Source organism: Spermophilus citellus (assembly GCF_964194105.1).
Source record: "Spermophilus citellus genome assembly, chromosome: 12".
Classification (NCBI taxonomy): domain Eukaryota; kingdom Metazoa; phylum Chordata; class Mammalia; order Rodentia; family Sciuridae; genus Spermophilus; species Spermophilus citellus.
Genome location: NC_138198.1, coordinates 90,341,038 through 90,361,303, shown reverse-complemented (window position 1 = coordinate 90,361,303; position 20,266 = coordinate 90,341,038). Strand labels below are relative to the sequence as shown.

Genomic DNA, 20,266 nt, shown 5'->3' with positions numbered 1-20,266 from the left:
TCCTTAATTTAGTTCACGATCACAATTTCATTAGTACTAATATAAGAAAAATGTTGATGAATGCTAAGGAAGGCTCTCCCCCACAGCAATGTTTTCATTTATTTTTCTCATCGTGGTTCCTCAGCTTGTTCCACAATTATCTTAGCACCTAGTTGTGCATCATAAATTGCATTGTTAGGTTTTTGGGTGGTGGGAATTAAACCTACATCACAATTACTGTGCATAGGTACACTGGGATCCTGATTACTTGGTATATTGTACTGTACTGTACTTTGTGATTCGACTTCGAGATGTGCTAGGGGAGGCAGATCCAAGGGTCTGGCTAAAGTGATGGTCAGAGGAACTCCTCACATGACCAATAGTGGCTGTCCCCCCCATACTACTACTCAAGCCCCCTCCTCCACCCAGGTTGCTCAGCCCAATGCCACTACCACTGACTCCAGCTCCACTCAGGCCCATGCTACCGGCACCCATGCTGGTGCTAACCAGGCCACTGCTACCTATGCCCCCACCTCCACTTATCCCAGCTGTGCCACTAATTCCACTTATGCCAGCACCAGAAACAACCCTCTCTGTCACAATCACATTGTGGGCATTTGATAAGTCAGGATGCATACTCAGACTGCCCATCATGCCAGAAGTTGGTTGGATTACTCTTTCTGTCACTACCACATTTGAAGACTCTCTAGGATTAGAGATGGTCAGAGAGGTGGGTAGACTTGAACCTGGTGCTATGACCCTTTCTGTCACTATCACATTCGAGCCATCTCTCAAGTCGGGCATATCTAGCATTCCATGCAAATCAGCGCCAGAGATTGGGCCCACCACCCTCTCTGTCACCACCACGTTTGATGCATGCCGGTTATCATGAAGATGGACAGAGGGCTTCAGAGTGCCAGAGGTGGTATAAGACTCTGTCATAGTGACATTACCATAGCCCAGAGGATCAGGAATAGGCATAGGATGCTGTACACCAGGTCCTGAGGGATAGGTGCTCTCAGAAATTACGGTAGTAGTGCCAAAGTGCGGGGAGACTGGTGGGTGTCCACCTGCCATGGGCTCTGTTGTCTGCTGAGGGCAAGGTGGTTCAGTGCTCTGAGGTTGCCAGGAAGGTTCAGGGTCTGGATAAGAGTCGATTTCTCTTCCCAGGCTGATATCTGCCAATTTCTTAAATTTAGGTCCCAGAGTATCCAAGAAGCTTTCATCCAGGTCTTCTCCAATGAAACTGCAACAGCCCACGGAGCCGGCAGGCGAACCTACCCCTTCAATGTCATATATGAGCAAGCAGTCATTGGACGGGCGTCCTTCATCTTCATCTGCGTAAGCATATGCCTTCTGAATTTGTAGAGAAAAGAGAGAATGAAATTATGAAAACATATTGTCTTTACCATTGTTGTTTCTTCCAGGGCATTTCCAAAGAGGCCTATGCAGAGCAAAGTTCTAATATCTACTGGAAATGATTTTAAAAGCATTATAATTTCTTGAAAGAATTTGGTAAGAAGATATTTTAACTATAATTCCAATAATATGTCTTGATTTTAAAATTTACTTTAGTAGAATTATTTCAAATAGTACATATTGGGCACAGAATCACATACAAAAAAGTCCCATAAACAATTTTATAACCAAGTTAGAAGGAGGCATATGAAAATGCTGTACACAGTCAGGTGTGGTGGTGCACACCTAAAATCCTGGGGGCTGGGGAGACTGAGGCAGGAGGATTGTGAGTTCAAAGCCAGCCCCAAGAACTTAGTGAGGCCCTGTCTCAAAATAAAAAATAAAAGAAAGGACAGAGGATGTGGCTCAGTGGTTAAGCACCCCTGGGTTCAATCTTTGGTACCCAAACAAACAAACCAACAAAAAAATTGCTACACACAAAAAAAGTTAGAAAGAGGTATGCAAAAATGTGATATATATATATATATATATATATATATATATATATATATATAATTTTTTTTTCTAAAAAAGGCAGTTCATAGTTTATGGGTTCATTGAGCATTGTATTTTCTTTTCTTCAAGCAGAATGAATGTTGTGGATCTGGGAAGGTTTATTTTAATGTGTCCTTTTTATTTACTTACTTTTTAAATTTTAATTTTATATTTGTTACCAGGGATTAAACCCAGGGGTGCTTAACCACTAAGTCACATCCCCAGCTCCCCTTTTTTATTATTTTTTATTTAAGACAGGTCTAAGTTGCTCAGAGCCTTGCTAAGTTGTTGAGGCTGGCTTTGAATTTTTAATCCTCCTGCCTTAGCCTCCAGAGTCACTGGGATTATAGCTGTGTGCCCCTGTGCCTGGTTTAATGTGGCTTTTTTAGTGCAATAGGAAAGTTTGACTCTGGATCTGTGCCATTTTTATATTAAAAAATAAAAGTGATCCCAGACAAATTTTAAAGATTAATCTCTTTCAATTCAAGCTGAAAGCCCACAGATGTGTGTACTTTGATTTCATCTTTGCAGTTCATGGTACTGAATTGCAGGCTTTCAGGTTGACTATCAGAAATATCATGTAGTCAACCAACTCATTGTGCTGGTTCCTTAAAAAAATATTTATTCAGCCTTTGTTCTTTGGTAAGCACTCTGTTAGGAACTTAGCTATGCAACAATGAACAAAAGCAGATATGATCTTCTCTCCTAGGGCTCATGTTTCAGTAGGATGAGACAGACAAGGCATGATCATAGGTGCCAGGGAGCATGGGTTCAGGTATGCAGAGTGATGGAGGTTGTACGTCTATAGGAGAAGGAAGTCATCTCCTTCAAGTGGTGCTGATCAGAGATCACAATGAAGTCGATTGAGTGGACTGTGGGAGCTATAAGTTTGAAGGTTTCAAGGCACAATTCTACTTTTTTTGTGAAGATAATATTCATAGGTAGGGACCTGAATGGAAAGTATTCCCATATGTTTCAGGAGCTATTCCAATTATTATTAATTACTATTTAACAGGCTTTTACTAATATTTATTTAAAAATATAAATCACTCTCTAAACCAGAGGGGAATTAATAAAAGCATTTTAGGTGAGAATGCAGAAGGACAGAATTGTATTTCTAGTCCAAATCAGAGACAGGAAGTTGCTGAAGGTTGAATATCATGTAATGTGTAACCACAAGCAGTTGGGTCTCTGCCTGGGGATGGCAAGGTTAATTCTCCTTCTGCCAAACTTTTCCAGGCCCCACACTCTTTTCATTTCTTAGAATGTTCTGGAAATGTACTGTGGCTCTCTTAATGAATGTTTACTATGTGCTTGGAACTGAACTGAGTGCTAGCCCTACAATGTAAAGAACATATGTATGAGATACTAAAAGTGGTGGTGGACATAATTTTGAACATATTTTGGCAATTGTAAGTTCTATAAAATGTAAAAAGTACTAAAAAAATACAGATGAGGAAACACAGATCTTATTTTGGATGAGATAATTAACTGTAAAAATTTCAGAGAGGCAGTGACATTTGAACTGGATCTTGATGGATGGGTGCAAGTTTTTGTGAGAGAGGAGGGGATAAAAGCATTGCAGGAGGATCATACAGAAGCAAAACCTTAGAGAACAGTCCACTGTGGAGAAGGCAAAGGAGCTCAGCAAGTGAGGCTGATGGGAAGGAAGGGTGACTGGAGATGTGGCGGGGGGCGGGGGTGTCAATTTGTGAATTGCCTTAATTGCCATGTTGAAGAATTCAGAATTTATGTTATAACAGAACACAACTGGGAGTCACTGGCTATTTTTAAAAGGGAGAGTACACATTCTCAGATGAGAGCTTTTGGGTTATTATTCAGCCACAATAAAAATTGTTGGGCATGAAGATTAGAAGTTGGGAATCCAAGACTCTTCCCAAATTCCCTGATGGAAAAACTTAGAATATGGTGGATAGAGAGGAAGGTACGCAGCTACAGGCCTTACCTGACAAAAGTAATTTTCCATGAAATTCATATTCAAACCGCCTTCTCTACATTCCCTCATAGAATTTCTTCTTAACGTTCCAGAATATTCTTGACATATCTCAGGTGCCGCTGATGTCTTAACTCCATCCATTAGTTCAAATCCTGTTGTTCTTTCTCCTCCTCCCAGATCCTGCATTTCTCTGCCACAATACTCATTTGTATAGACTCCTAAAAATGTTGATCACATTAAATTTACTTTCTTTAGTATAATATAAACTAAAAACTACTAGTATGTAAGATTTCTTCATCCAGGCATGCACTCATGAGCAAAGAAATAAAATGAAGATGACATATAAAGAAAGGAGAGGTAATTATGATCTTGAGGTCAAAAAATAATGATCAATTTGTTAATTTGGTAATTACCTATCCAGAGACTACTGTATGATGTGTTAGAAGTGGGGACTGCAGAAAAGTTACAAAAACCTATGCCCTCAAGAGTTTGATTTCGAATTGAGAGACTGAGATAAATAACTCAAATTTTGAAGGTTAAAAAAACAGTATAAGCATACCTCCAATGTATTATTGGAAGCTCAGGGCATCCAGAAAAAGGCAAAAACAAAAACACAAAAAACAACAACAAAAGTAACTCCACTAGCTTTCAGAGAAGAGGCCATGGTTCTTTGATCTGCTCTTGGACGTGAAGGTTGAGTAGAAACTTGCTACAATATTTGAGGTAGGTGGGAAAAAAAACAATGGCATGGACTATGGAAATGCCACAGAGAGAATGTCCATAAGAGTATAGGAATTCCCATGACCTTAATATTTAAAAGATCTCGAATTTGTGGGAAGTGTAATTTTCATACTTCAATTAACCTGGTGTCTTCCATGATGATTTGTTCAAGATCTGTGCAAAGGTTTATAGACTTTGTGAAAGCATAAATGCATCAGCAAACAATGTTGGATACGATAACTGATTGGACACCAAGGAAAAAGGAGATGTGAGTTCACAAGAGTTTTTCTTTAGGTTGGGAAGATATTGGTGTTGTTCACCAAAATGGATATGTGAGGAGGAGAAATAGGTTCAAAGACTAGTTATTGACTTCTTTGAATAATGTGCAAGTTATAAACACTTTAGTGCCTATTACATTTTAGAGTATTCAAAGTGGAAAAGTAACCATTAGTAATAATTAGTTTGAAAAACTCTAAGAGAAAAATAACAATCAATAGCATTTACCTTGGAAAAGGAAACATGGTACAACTATTTTCACAAGTTATGAGAAGTTATTTTAATTGTTCCTCTTATTACAGTGGTAGTTATCCACTTACTGTGATATTCTAACTGTTCCCTGGTTTTTGCCTGTGAAGTGGTCTGGACTCCTATTTTAAGGCCAGTTGTATTTATACAGTCTTGCCCCAGTACAAGGGGAAACTCCACCACATGCACAAAATCTTAGCTGAAAGCTTTAAAAGATTTTGACAGTGTTGAGTCTTTCAACTTAAGATTTTAGATCAACACTTATATTGAGGCTAAGAATGAATCTAGCTTTTTTTTCTTTGTCATGATAAGCCTCTAAACTCAGAAAAACTTTGAGTCATTGAACAAATTATAGAAGATTGTATCCTTAATGCATGAGCACAGATCTACTTTATTGTTGTATTTTAATTTTAGTATGTATATATGTATATATACACACATATATATATATATACACACATATGTATATGTGTATATACACACATATGTACAGTATATATACACACTTAAAATATATTTTGATATATATTTTAATTATCTATATGACATTTTCTCTGTTAGATAAAAATTTTGACAAAATTGAATCATGGTTGTGATTCAGTACTTTTATTTATAGATGTCCTAATTTTGACATCTCCTATGCATCGAGGAGGGAAATCATACAGTCTCCTATGCATGATTGAGGAAAATTTCAAAAATATATCACATAAGAATAATAATTATAGCAGGTTTACCTTTACCATATAATTTACACATTAGTCATTTAAAAAGGAATCATGTAAACACTTTTAAAGACAAATAAGGTAATTAAAATATAGTAACATATACAACCAGAGAGAACAGAGTTCCTTTTTAGTTATTTGAGCTGTTCAATTCTTTTTTCTTACCTGAGTTGTCAATGCATTCTATCATATTTACATTAGTAGGTGGTATTGTTGGTACACAGACTGTGGTCATATCCTAAAAGACAGGAAGCAACATTTTCTCATTCTTATCATACATTTATTTTATTCTCAAATTGTTGCAGATTTCCTAAAAAAATACTTTGTAGGAAACTTCTGAAATTCATTTAAAACATGATCCTCATATTGAAAAGCTTCTCTGGTTACTTCCATCTAATTTTGATGTACTTTCGATTCCCCTTCCTTTCCCCATCAGCTATTCCAGAACAAAGTATTACATAGACTGAGTGATTGTACCATCTTGGCTCATGTATGAAGACTGAATTGAGTCCCTTTCTTCAGATTAGCACTTACCTGGGGTTCAGGCTGTGGTCCTTCTACTGCCCATGAGTGAATTGCTCCATCAGAACATTCAGGAACAGGTTCAAAGCCAGCTCCACCACCAGGGGCTCCTCCACATTCACAACAGATCAACAAAAATGGGACCACTGACAATGGAAAGAGAGGAATACTGGGGTTAGTAGTGGGCCCTATTAAAAGAAAACAATCTGCTTTTTTATAGTTAAACTTGAATTTCTAATAAAACTTCTGTTGATTTTTAAATTATTATGGAAACTTCAGGAAACAAACTAATGGTCAGGTATCAAAGTAAATGTGAGCGTCAATAGACTACAATCAATATTAAAATTGTAAATAGTATTGCATGTTTAAAACAGATGACCATTTTCCCTGTCACAGTATGGGAGAGAAGAAAGTCAGCTGGAGGTACCAGGCAATGTGCTTGGTTCTTCTGTTTTCTCTTTCATGCCTTTAGTTATTTTTCTATTTTTAGATATACCTGCCTTTCTGTATTTCAATAACAAAATCTTACTTGTGCACCCAGAGATTTTTCTCATTAGGCTATTATTTCCCCCTACACAGATATCTTTTCTTTGAATTACTTTTACACAAAGAGAGACTATCACACTGTTTAACAGTGTCATTTCCTGTTAATCAATTGGAGTTTTCTCTTTCATCTATTTATCATCTTTTCATATAATAAAATATTTTCAAGTATTTTTGAATAAATGGGTAGATAAAAGAAAGGATATGTAAGTAAAAAAAATTGAGGAAAGAAGGAAGGATAAAATAAGGAAGCAAGTTAGCAAAGAAGAAAGATAGAACCGAAATAAGAGAAAAAAAGTAGAGAGTAAACTAAGAAGAAGGGGAAAAAAAATCCTGTGTGCTTTGTTGTTTTAAAAATATAGTAGGATGGGAGAAAACTTTAAATCTAGAGGTATTGAATCAAAGGCCCATTTCTAATTTAAAAGCCTTAATTAACTACGGAAAGTTAATCAGCAATATAAAAACAAACTTATTTATTTATTTACACAGTTGTGATAATCACACTTGGGTAATCAAGTTACACTTATAAAGTAATATACTTTAAAGTTTTATAATATTGATGGGTAATCATTATGGCCAAAATTTAGAGGCTGGTCTTTTCTCATATGCATTTTATGTTATTTTTTGCAAGTTTGCTAGCATTTTTACATTTTTCTTGCCTTGATTCATTTTGATGACATTTCATCCTTTTAAAAAACTTGTTCCCTCTTTCAGAGAACTTTTCCTAGTTACTACTTCAATACATTATGAGCCAATAAAAATGAACTCTTATTACTTACTATAGAAATTTCATTTTTTGGAGTATATTTTAGATACTCATTTTTAAGCTGTGTTATTAGCATGTCCAAACTCTCTGTGGTTTAGACAAATCAGTGTTGATTACAATGTTCAAAGGGTACTGTTATTTAAAGTCAGAGTAAACTTGGTTTACAAATAAGTTTGGTAAAAAAAATTTATATTTATGACTGTTCATGTGTAAAGGCAAAGGAAGGTAGAAAACGTATTTCATATGTAAGTGCTCAGAATTCACATTTTGTGTGTGTTTTAATTAAATATGTGAAGTATCTTCTGACGTGAAGATTTTTATGATTCCATACATGAAATGGGAAATGTTTGCATTAACTTAATCATACTTCACAGTTTTCAACTTATTTATTTCAGCAGTTCCCCTCATTCTCAGACACTTTAGCACATGGCCCATCTCTCCCCTCCTTTCTACCATCATCCAAGGCAGTGCTAAAAGCCACTGGAGAATCCACTGGATTGTACCTTGTGACTAGATTCTTGACTAGACCTCTAGGACCACAGGATGTGCTGAGTGCCTTGTGTGGTTCTTCTTTTCTGCTATCACAGCAATGTTGTGAAGTAAGTATCATTATTTCGCACATGAAAAAGGCAAGGTTTGGAAAGATTTGGCAACCTTTGAAAGATTCAGACAAGGAACCAGAATTCAGCCCTAGATCTATTTGAGTCTCCATTTTATTCAACTATGCAGCCTCGGCATTGCATGAAATCCTTTCAAGATATTGCTCCTGCCTATCTTTCTAATTTCAACCCTGACCATGCTTCAGGAATACCCTTTATTTCTTCCACACGGGAGTCCTTTATTTCAGTACCTGGTTTTCTCATTATTTGGGGTTTTTGCACATGGAATTTCCCCTCTCTTTGTATCATGTTCCTTTTCTCTTGTCCATAAAGCTAACTCGTACTCATTTGTTAAAACTCAACTCAGAGTTTACTTATTTTAATGTAGCCTTTTCTGATTGCTTCAATAAATTATTTCTGATTGTCTTCACCCAAATAGATCCATTTGAACTTGCTTGTTGTGGCATTTTCCCATCACATTGAGATTGACAACAAACAAATTTTTGCCTTCTACTGCACTATAAGGGGCCAAGAAGTTTGATTTTTTTTTTTCATTTTGTAAACTCAGTACCAAGCATAGACATTTCTTGGGTAATTGCACAAAATCATAATTTGTAAAATATATTTCACCAAAGAATTAGAAAACTCTTTCCACCACCCACCATTTTTTTAAAGGGGGGGGCACATATAAATAGAATCGTGGAAGTACTTACATCCCAGTACTAAGAATCCCATGATGAGTAGTCCAATACCCGCAGGACCAAAATGTACATTATCTGAGGGAATTTCTCGAACACCTGAATTCTCATTAGGAAAATTCTCAGTCGGTTGTCCATTGTCATTTCCTTGTGTGTTGGGAGTACCGGAATCAGTGGAACCATTCTCATTTGTGTTGGTACTGGTGTCTTCTCTTCCTTGGTTGTTATCGGTACCGGTACTGGTTTCAGTATTGGAACCTGTATCGCCACTGGTGCTGGTACCACCGTCACTACCACTGCTACTTCCACCGCTGGTACCACCACTTTCATTACTAGTTGCCCAGCCAGAACCTTGAAGGTCAATAATGACTGTGCCAGTGCAAGTTCTTTGAAGAGAATCTATAGTGATGTTCAAAATAGAAGAAATATTTTATACATTGAGTGTAATAATGTTTGGATAAGATAGAACTATTTTTGTGCCAATACCTCTTTCAATGTCTTTATTTGCATAAATTTAGTAAGTCATCCCTTGTCTGTGACTCAGTTTTTATATACAAATATTTTTATATTATTATAACTAACCTTATTACTATTATTCTTAATCCTATTATTGGATTATTCCTTTTTGGGGCGATTATTTCTTTAAATAATAAATAGTTGGGTACTACATAAAATTTGAAAAGTATAGAATTAGAGAAAGAAGTAAAATAAAATAAAAACCCATAGTAGTAGTTCCAAAGCCCCCCCACCCCCATGTTGGTTTGTTCTGATGATATTTTGTCTTTAATTATGATGTCTGAACATTGCTTATTATTTATGTTACATTGATAAGATCATATAGCTCATTCCAGTTTATATTATTTACTTTAAACTATAAGCATTCTTTCATGTCTTAATACACTTTTCACCAATATAGTTTCCAAAGGTTATATAATTTCATATCAAGTGGACCATGATTGACCTGCTTTGTTGCCTATTGACTTTGCCTTCAATACTTAATTATTAAAGTTAGTGCTGTACTTAGCATCCCTGTATATTCAACCTTTAACATTTAGAACTTCTGCTAAGATTACTGGAAGTAGAACTATTGGGTAAAAATATAGGAATAATCTGAGTTAAGTTTTTCTCCCATTGTTGCTTGGAGATATTTATTCAGCCTCATTATGCCCTGTAATTTGGGGAATGTGGACAAGAACGTAAACGACACGAACACTGCTCTGATTTATACTGTATGTTAGATATAATAAACATTAAATTAACACCTGTTAGCCATCAGCTAGATGCTTTTCATTTAATCGTGCCATTTAGTCCTCAAAATTGTATGATTTAAAGAGGTTACTGCCAAAATCTGGCAGAAGGAAAAACTGAAGTTTAGAAGTTCTTGCAATTTTCTCAAGATTTAATTATGTCAAAGTTAGAACTTCTGACTCTAAGTCCAGTGTCTTCTTCACTAGACAACAAAAAGGCAAATGATACATGACATTAATAAAAGAAATGCAGGTACTTTTGTTAGTGCTATTGTATAAATGTGAGCTCAGCTGTTTAACTTTTCATGGATATAATCTCAGACCTTGGCACAATGGTTGACCTTGAGTTAGAACTCAATACGTGCTTTCTGAACAAAATGGAAGCAAATGTCTGAAAGGGTGTCAAAGAGAGATTTAAATCTCGTCAATCTGATGTTAATGTCCATGCACTTTCACTCAACTGTGCTCATAGTATTGTTGTGCTTCTGCTATTATTTTTCATCATTATCATCACATCATTCTAATTCAAAATTGTTATTGTCCCACTTCATAGAAGATTGAGGTATGGATGGACTGAATAACTTCTCTAAGATTCTAGGGCTAGTAAGAGATGGTACAGGATACCAATGCATCTCACCCCAGGGCTCATGCTTTTAGGCACTGTATCATACTGCCTCACAGCATTAAAGATTTGAGTCTGTAACACCCTACATAATAACTTTTGTTGAAAAAGTGTTTTTAAAAAATATATTAATGGGGCCTGGGGCTATAGCTCAGTGGTAGAACACTTGCCTTTCACCTGTGAGACATTGGGTTCAATCCTTAGCACCAATAACAAACAAACAAACAAACAAACAAATAAATAAAAGTACTATGTCCATCTACAAGTAAAAAATATTTTTAAAAATATAAGAATGAAAATTTTAATGTCTGAGTATGTTCTCATATAGCTTTCTCTAGAAGAAAAATAATTTAAAATTGATTTCTTACCATCTATAGATAGAATTGTTCCTTGGTATTTTCCCCCAAGTCTGTCATATTGATCCTTGGTAACTCTGTTTCTTAAAGTGATGATGCCTGTTTTTGAGTCAACAACTAGCAGGTCTGCTGGATTATTTCCCATTACATATCTGTATTTGAAAGAAAATAATGTAAATCAGTGTCAACTATCTTAACAAAAGACTGTTTAATCATAAAATGTATTTCTTTAGTCATAGTAATAAGTCCTAAGTATAGATTGCAATGAGCTGAGATTTTTTTTTCACAGTACCAGCTATATGGGGACATTCAAATGGAGGCCAAAATTTAATTTAAGGGGAAAAAAAAAAACAACTAAGTAAGCATTTCTGATGAATGCCTTTTTATGCTTATATGCTTCAGTATCATCTCCCTTGGTGACAGCAAGACTATCCGGGAAGACCTAGATCCTGGGCTGCTCTAAGTCTATACTATTCTCTTATCAAAAAAAAAAAAAAAAAGTTCCTTAGCCTTCCTCAGAGTGGCCTGCACTCCCTCTCAATTTCCAGTTCTCCCCACTAAATTCACAATGACTTTGCGAGACTGCTTTTGAATTCCAAACTTTGTCCTTGCCTGTGCATGCATCTTATTCTCCTTCTCTCTCATCTTCGACCTCAGTGTTCTCCTTATTGACATACTTGTGAAACAAACACGGGTCATATAACTCCCTGTCTCAGGCATTGTGCTAAGCTTTAAGGACAGAACCTTCAGAAAAGGGGAGGATGCATCTGTCAGTGGATTTACTCCTGAGGGGTATGAGAAAGGTGATCAGCAATGGTGGTCCAGAGTGATGAGGTTGAGGACACACACAGGAAAGAACTCTTAATACACCTTAATAAGGTCTTTTCTCCACTCTTCCTGATCATAGTCACATGTGCAAATATATGCACAGTTTTTTTGTGTGTGTGTGTGTGTGATTAAGTAGAAGAGTTATACATACATACAGAGTTCTTAAATAGACTTTTTTTCTTTTTTTCTTTCCTTATTTATTTATTTACTTTTTTGGTACTGGAGATTAAACCCAGGGGTGCTTTACCACTGAGACACATACCCCAGTTCTTTTGATTTTTTAAATTTTGAGACAGGGTCTCAAATTGCACTTGCTATCCTCCTGTGTCAGTATCCTGAGTTGCTGGGATTACAGGCATGTACTACCACACCTGGCTTAAACTTTATATTTTCTTATATCAAATACTTTAAGTGACGATTCAGTAGTGAGCACTTTTTGTCATAGAGAGTTCTTAAAGTCTTTATAATACAGCACATTTTTCCTTAATATAACTAATGTTTTGTATCAAAGTTATTGACTAGCATTTAATGCTGGTAAAAGTGAAGAAAATAGTCAAAATGGGCTAACTAAATCTAATTTATTTCAAGCTGAGAAATTTTGTAATGTGAAAATCAGTTTCATAAAATCTTCCCAAGATCTAAGGTAAGATTGGGGTACTGTGGAAAACCAATGCCTGTGGTAATTAGCTAATTGATTAATGAGATATATAAACACAGGCATGTAAGAACTTTCCAGATATATTATTGCCACTTATCTTCACAGTTTCACATAGTACATTTTGCACAAATTTTTATATTTTCTTAAATATCCCAAGTAACAAATCAGCAGTTAGTACTTTTTGCATTTGAATGATGGTTTAAAAATAATGAAAATACTTTAATTCAGATACTTAAAAAATTAAAAACAACATATGTACTTATGTTCAATATTTGGTAAAAATTAGTTGGAAAATGTCATTCTTACCTAACAGTTGTTGAAGCTGAACCTGTGTCCAGGTCAGTAGCTATGAACTCTCCTACTTTATGATTTGCTCCCATATTACTTGTAACTGCAAATGTCTTTGAACCAGGGCGGAACACTGAGCCTTCCACTACATTTAACACAACCACAGAGATTGCAGTTGCTGTGAGTTTATATTGAGACATAATTGAATGATGAAATTCAGCTTTATTTCTAACTCCAATGCTAAGTTGCAGATTCTTTATTTCTTCGTAATCTAAGGGCTAGAAAATACAGAGTGAAATAGTTTTACCATAAGAAAACATTTCAGGGCTGGAAATACAGAGTAAAATTGTTTTATTATAACAAAAAATGCCCTTTTTATTAAAAATGTCAGAAGAAAGAGAAGTCCTTTGAGAATAAGAAAAGTGATTTCTTTCCATCATTAAATACAAATGCATGCAAAACCAAATCTATTCTTACTTTCTTTGTCTTTAATTCAATGTAAAAAATACATGCAAACATAGTAAGAAGTCTAGTTGTCCTACATTCATTGTTGAAAAAATTGCCAATGTATGGCATGAACTCTACCCATTCAATAAATTAAAAACTTAAAATAATACAGATGGTCAAAATCATGTATCTTATAGTGCAAAGATAATTTATGTCAGCTTCCATCATTTTATGTTTTTATTCATAACAAAGTATGGGTCAACTATATTGGAGATTTGATCATTACACAAGTTTCAACCATAAAGAATTATTTAGAAGAAATTTTACTTCTGTAAATGTGACTTTTTGAGTATGTCAGGTACTGGACTATAATATTCATATTTATTATATGATAAAATTCCTATTTTTCTCCAACATATTCTAAAAAAATTAATTTTGTATTATAAAATAATCAAGTAGTGAATTTCATTATGAAAAGTGCTGTCAAAATCCACAGCTCATAAAATCTACAAAACAACTAAGTCATTATGTCCCTATGTACCAAATAAAAAGATATTTTTCAGAATTTTTGCATGAGAGTAATTTAGATAAAAACAGAGATTCACACACTGATCTCTCCTGTTTGGCTAAAATTGTGAATTTTGGTCTTAATTGCAATTTAAAGAGTAGCTATAATAGCATATATGTATGTGTACATTACATACATAATTATCTCAACATAATTATGACAAAAGATTTAGTATATATGATATTATGTTTGAGAAAACAATTATTATACTATATTCTGGATAGAGATATGAAAAAATATGATGAATAAATTTTTAAAGTAACATATTAGTTTAGGGTACAATAGATGAGGATCCAATTTCCCTATTATTGAATTGCTCATAGTATTATGGAAAGAATGTGAATTTCTTTTTATTTTTTATTTTTGGTACTGGAGCTTGAATCCAGGGGCACTTAACCACTGTGCCATATCCCAAGCCCTTTTTATTTTTTATTTGAGACAGGGTCTTGCTAAGTTGCCTAGGACAGACCTCACTAAGTTACTGAGGCTGGCTTTGAACTTGTGATCCTTCTGTCTCAGCTTCCTGAACCCTGGGTTACAAGTGTATGGCACTGCACCTGGCTAAGAATATGAATTTCATATCTAGAAAAACTTAGGTTTGAATGTTGGCTGTACCACTTACCAGCTTTGAGAACTTGAGGAGGTTGCATAGTCTATCTGAGCCTTAATCTCTTTACCTGCAATATGGTCTAATATAACCTAATTTGCAAGGATGCTATGAGAGATAAAGCAAAGTTAGTGTATATTTCAGATATTAAATCTTATTACTCTTATAGCACAGGGTGAAACCTTCACTATCAGCTCCTTACAAGTCAAATACCTATTTTTTCTTGTATCTCAGAGAAAATTTTACTGCAGGTGAATGTGGTAGATCATTAATATGAGGGGTGGGGAAATAAGAGAACACTGGACCAAATATTTATGTTTCTAATAGCCTTGGTCAGCAGCCACAGAAAGATGGGATTATGACAATTATTGTAATCCCAATAATTTAATTTTAATTTTATAAAAATGCATGAGAGGAATAAACAAATTTTAATTTACATGGTAAATATTCTTGGCATACAATAATTGACTTAGAAGATTGAGCATGGGCACATTTTTTTTGAGCCTGATAAATCTGCATTTAAAACATTCTGAAAAGATTAATATTAAATATTAATCATATGTTGCTGAAAGTGTAAAATAAGATTCTCCTTTAAAAATGCTTTCAATTTATATTATCTTTTGGGAGTACTGTAATGATAAACATAATTTCAAGTTGAAGTTCAATGCCTGTTTTTCTGAAATATTATAAGCAAAAAGATTTCATATTTAAAAAATTTAAATCATTTATAATTTTAAAGCACAGTAATTCTTATTCTTTCACTAACCCAAGTGTGTAAAATGTTATTGTCATTTTAAACAATATTTTGAAAAAGATCAAGAAAACAAAATAAGTAGGATAATTGCACTATACCTTGACCACCTTTAGAATTCCTACATTGGTTCTTTCATTCATTTCTATTTCAAACCAATTTCCTTCATTTCCAGAGATAAAAAAAATTACTGCCATCCAGTTAGCTGTGTATTCTTCATCCAAATCAATTACTCTAATCTGGAGTAGGTCTGAATGTAGAGCATTTTCTTCAATCTTTACAGAGTTCTAAAACAAGAAGTGGGAAAAAAAAAACCAACACAAACTATGAAAGAAGAACTGTACTAGGCTTGTATTGATGTTTTAATATTATTCGTTATTTAAAAATTATATCTGTTATAATTTTATTTTTCATTGTTTAAATCTATTTTTCCCTGTTGTATAAAGAAACACAAAAAGTATGTCTACATTTCAATTATGTTATTACACATATATCTGTAAATATAATTGTGCAAAATTTGAAATATACTGATTTTAAATTATTAGATTAAAAACTGAAAGAACAAGTACTTACCGAAGACATCTCCATATATGGAATGTTATCATTGACATCCAGGATTTTAATATTGCATTCACACTCTGCTGACATGCCGTCTGCCCCACCATCTCTGTCTGAGCCTCTCACAGCAAGAGAATACTGGCCATATTGCTAAAAGTACACATTACAAACAATATCACACTTGACATAGAGTCTTACTCTGTCTTATGTAAAGTTTTTCTAAAAGATTGATTCGGCATTTACAGAAGTCTATGATAGAGAGAGGGATAACACAGACTGTTGAAAAATCCACCAGTCTCACATGAGCCAATATGGAAGTGGCCACTTCTATTCTCAGCATTATTTAAAAGAAGCAACACTTTTTTTAAAGATCTTGTGTTTTTTTAATCATAATAGGTCCAGAGATGGAAAAAGTTGGTAAATGATGAAACAGAATGTTTACCAATGATTTAAGACATGAAAATTCCATACATCAGCCCCTGAATAGGTGAGAAAAATGAAGGGAGAGAAACAGTTTGTATTTTGGGGAGGTGAAAAGTTGTGGCACTGGAGTTACTGATGATGTATATCTATTCTTGGTCCTATGCAATGGTGTTTACATTTTTAAAAGCTGGTAAAAGCTACAAAGTTTTTTTTTTTTAAATTAAAAATCTGGGTGTAACTTTAAGGCATTCATTGTTAAAGACATCTTGATATCTCTTCATGGCCAGGTTTCTTAATGTCTGACACTCCTTTCTTAAAGCTCTTTACCATTGTAGCTATTTTGATATTAAAGGATTCTCACTGGGATGCTTCAGAAAGTTTGAAGAGCTAAATAATCAATTTCTATTACTGATCATTTTCAAATGTGTAAAAAAGGAGATTTTGGTAACATAGAAACTGATAGCATTTTTTAAAAATTTGAAAATAATCTAATTTATCCTAAACCTAAGAGTCATTAGTAGGGAGATTGTCATTTTGAAGTAGCTAAAATAATTAAAATTAAATTTAATTATGCTTCAATTAGAAGATAAAAATCCTCATTTGTATCCCTAATGCATATGCAGATTTGATACATTCTATTTAAAGACTGTATTTCTTAAAAAATAAAAAAATAGGTATTTTAAAATTAAAACATTGCACCACATGATACAATATAAGTCATGCAAGGGTGATTCTACTGTTAACAATTACGAGTCATTATTTGTAAATCAAAGATTGGTTTGGGTGTTATTTAATTCCTATCTGTTATTTTGACCCTGTGATCCAGTTCTGAAAGTAAACCAGTAGGTGGGCTGCCAGTAGATGTTACATGGAAGGAAAAAAGAAAGAGATGGAGGGAGGAAGGTGGGGTGGGGTGGGGGATTAGAGTACTGCTTCCAAAGAATTCAAATTTTGCTAGGTTAAAGAAACAAGCTGGCTTCTTTGTCTCAATATTATATTCTTGGAGCCTCTACCATGATCATATGCACTGTGACTCACCAACATGGGACCAACAGCAAGTGTTTCTTATGCTTATTTCATTAAAGAGCACACCTTTTATTTTTTAATGGCGCTTTTATCTCTACGCAAATTTTATGTCCTTTTACAATACATTTTTCTTAAATTAAGGCAAATCCTAATCAATTGATGAAATGAAAGATGTTGGAATAAAATGTCATTGAATAATCCATACTTTTTTCATTTACATATTTTCTTGTTACCATTATGAGAGATGATTATATAACTAATAACTTCAAAACATTGTTTTCTTTCTCTCTCTCTCTTAAGTATTCTTATTTTTAGAATCAGTTCCTTTGACTAAACACCCATTTGAGGAAAAAGAATTACCTCTCTGTCTAGAAAATTGTTCATTGTTCGAATTTCTCCAGTGTATCTGTTGATGATAAACATTGGTGAATCAGAAGGTTCCTGTCTTATGATCTTGAAGGCTATTTTTGAGTTCAAATTGTTTGGTTCATCTGCATCAGTAGCATTGAGTCTCATCACCAGTGTATCTAGAAATGAAGGAAAATAGATTGCAAAGAGACAATTTACATTTTTGTTACAGTATAGTATGTTACCTACCCAACAGTGTGTTAGTTGTTCCATATAATCTTAGTATCTTCCCTTTCTACTACTTCAACACATCAATACCTTAGCGCCTTTCTTTGCCTTTGTCTTAATAAGAGATCACATTTTACTAGAAGCTCAGACATTTCTGAAGCTAGCAAACAAAGGAAGTGTATTATTCTGGATTTCCATTTCTTATTTTAGTACAACTTCTTCTTCTTCTTTAGGATGTTTTGTTTAGGTGAAACAAATGATATTAAGACCCAATCAACTTTTTCCTGACTTTCACACTTCGCAACTGAATCATCTGGTCCTAAGTTTCCACAGCTATAAATAGAGATGATGGTAATATATTTTTGTTGAGATCAGACAAGATATAAATAGCTAATGAAGTTCCTATTGGATATGCACTTTTAGTAAATATATATTATTATTGTTTGGGGCTGTTCTCAGTTAAGTGCTGAATAACTAGTAGATTTAAAGAAATGTTCATTTAACTACATGTAGTCCTGTCCTGTCTCTTATCTTTTCCATTGATTTTAGGAGTGTTTTTTCGGGGGGATGGGGGTATACCAGGGATTGAAATCAGGGGCACTCAACCACAGAGCCACATCTCTAACCCTATTTTGTATTTTATTTAGAGACAGGGTCTCACTGAGTTGCTTAGGGCCTTGCTGAATTGCTGGGGCTGGCTTTGAACTCACTTTCGATCCTCTTGCCTCAGCCTCCCGAGCCGCTGAGATTACAAATATGCGCCTCTGCACCGGGCCTTATGAGTGGTTTTAATGAAAGGTGCTATAGACTATGAAAAGCTGCAAGTATTCATTTATAATCTAGAATTCTTTTCTACCTTCCAAACTGTTTCAAAAAAGTTTTTCTACAAGTGAAGCAGGGCATCTTTTCCCTTTACTCTCCCTTCTTTTCTTTCTCCCTTTCTTCATTTTAGCATAGTTTAAAAAATGTTTAGCATAGTTTAAAAAATGTAGGTAATTAACTAATTATATGCATATAATGTGAAATCCAGTGAAACTATTGAAATAAGTGAAGAAATCAGGAAATATGGCCTGATATGGAAATATGTTCAAAATATATCTAAATAAAATTGCATGGATTAGTATGTATAAGGGTACCACTTATGTCCAAAAGCATGTTTATTTATGTTTATATAACTACAAAACATGTACCTAGTACAGATGTTAAAGTTTGCCTCCAAAGAATGATACTAGGGAGAAGAAAAAATAGATTTCCATTTCCATTTTATTTTTTACATCGTCTGATGAATTTTTACAACAGGCATTTTTATAATGATATTTTTAAAATTCAAAGTATAGATATCGTATTTAAATGTATAAAAGTAGAATGTGAGGACTTATAGAATTTATAAGAAGTTATACTATTTAAAGATTAAAAGTTCCTATGTAAATTGAGGTTTTGACTTCAAAGGAACAACCTTATCTGTTCATGTGTTTAGGCCACCCTTTAATGGCATGATAAACAGCTAACATACTTAGGTACCTTATGTATTAGGCAGCTAAACACTGCCCTAAACAGTGATCCATAAAGAGACAATGGCTCCTTGAGACTGTCAAAAGTCCTTGCAGGTAAATGCTCTAACTTAAATATCTAACTTAAAAAGAAACATGATGATCAGAAGAGGTGAGACTGCCCTTCAACACAGCCAGGTTGGGAGACTAAATGTTCATCTCTATGCCCCTGCCACCACTTTGGAAAATGCTCTTGGAATTTGTTAGGAATCTTCTACAGAGCCAGTGTATGAGTCACATAAATAACTCCTCCTCATTGCCTTGGAGCTGCTTCTTGTAGATGATAGACTGGAGCTACTTCTGTAGTTGAAGGGAAAGCCTTTCTGTTCAGAATGCTTTTCTATGGGCTGTCTCTAAAATCCGCCATGTTTACCTTGATGCAGTTTAGTCTGTAGTTGCCTGGAAGTAAAGAGTGATCTGGAAGCCAATATGTTCTTGTTTACTTTAATAAAGTAGACTACTTACTTGCATTAGAATTTTCTTCTATTTGTCCTACAAATGTAGACATGGAAAACACTGGAGGATTGTCATTTATATCCAAAACCCTGACTCTAAGCTCCAGAGGTCTCTCCAAATCTTGGCCCATTGAATTGAGAGCTCGGCAATAGATCTAGGAGAGAGAAAAGAATAATAATTATATGGCGAAAGACATGTATTAAGTTCTGACTTTTTCAGGGGGCTTGATACTAGGTACTGTTGGAAATTATAAGATAAGACATATTATTACTATAATTTTATACTAGAATATAGGCACAACTTATATAGTCAACAGAGAAG

General features: G+C 34.4%; 1 protein-coding gene across 1 annotated transcript in view; it reads right to left on the bottom strand.

The window, feature by feature from the left end:
* Positions 1 to 243: 243 nt before the first annotated feature.
* The window catches only part of DSG1 (desmoglein 1), a gene marked incomplete at both ends in the record, with an annotated part of 32,472 nt that continues 12,449 nt past the window's right edge, over positions 244 to 20,266 (bottom strand). The window contains 11 exons of the mRNA XM_081262662.1: positions 244 to 1,335; positions 3,899 to 4,107; positions 6,022 to 6,094; positions 6,391 to 6,524; positions 9,000 to 9,383; positions 11,222 to 11,361; positions 13,002 to 13,261; positions 15,458 to 15,643; positions 15,930 to 16,064; positions 17,724 to 17,890; positions 19,955 to 20,099. Coding sequence (XP_081118788.1) covers positions 244 to 1,335; positions 3,899 to 4,107; positions 6,022 to 6,094; positions 6,391 to 6,524; positions 9,000 to 9,383; positions 11,222 to 11,361; positions 13,002 to 13,261; positions 15,458 to 15,643; positions 15,930 to 16,064; positions 17,724 to 17,890; positions 19,955 to 20,099 — 2,925 coding nt within the window. The remainder of the gene's footprint in view (positions 1,336 to 3,898; positions 4,108 to 6,021; positions 6,095 to 6,390; positions 6,525 to 8,999; positions 9,384 to 11,221; positions 11,362 to 13,001; positions 13,262 to 15,457; positions 15,644 to 15,929; positions 16,065 to 17,723; positions 17,891 to 19,954; positions 20,100 to 20,266) is intronic.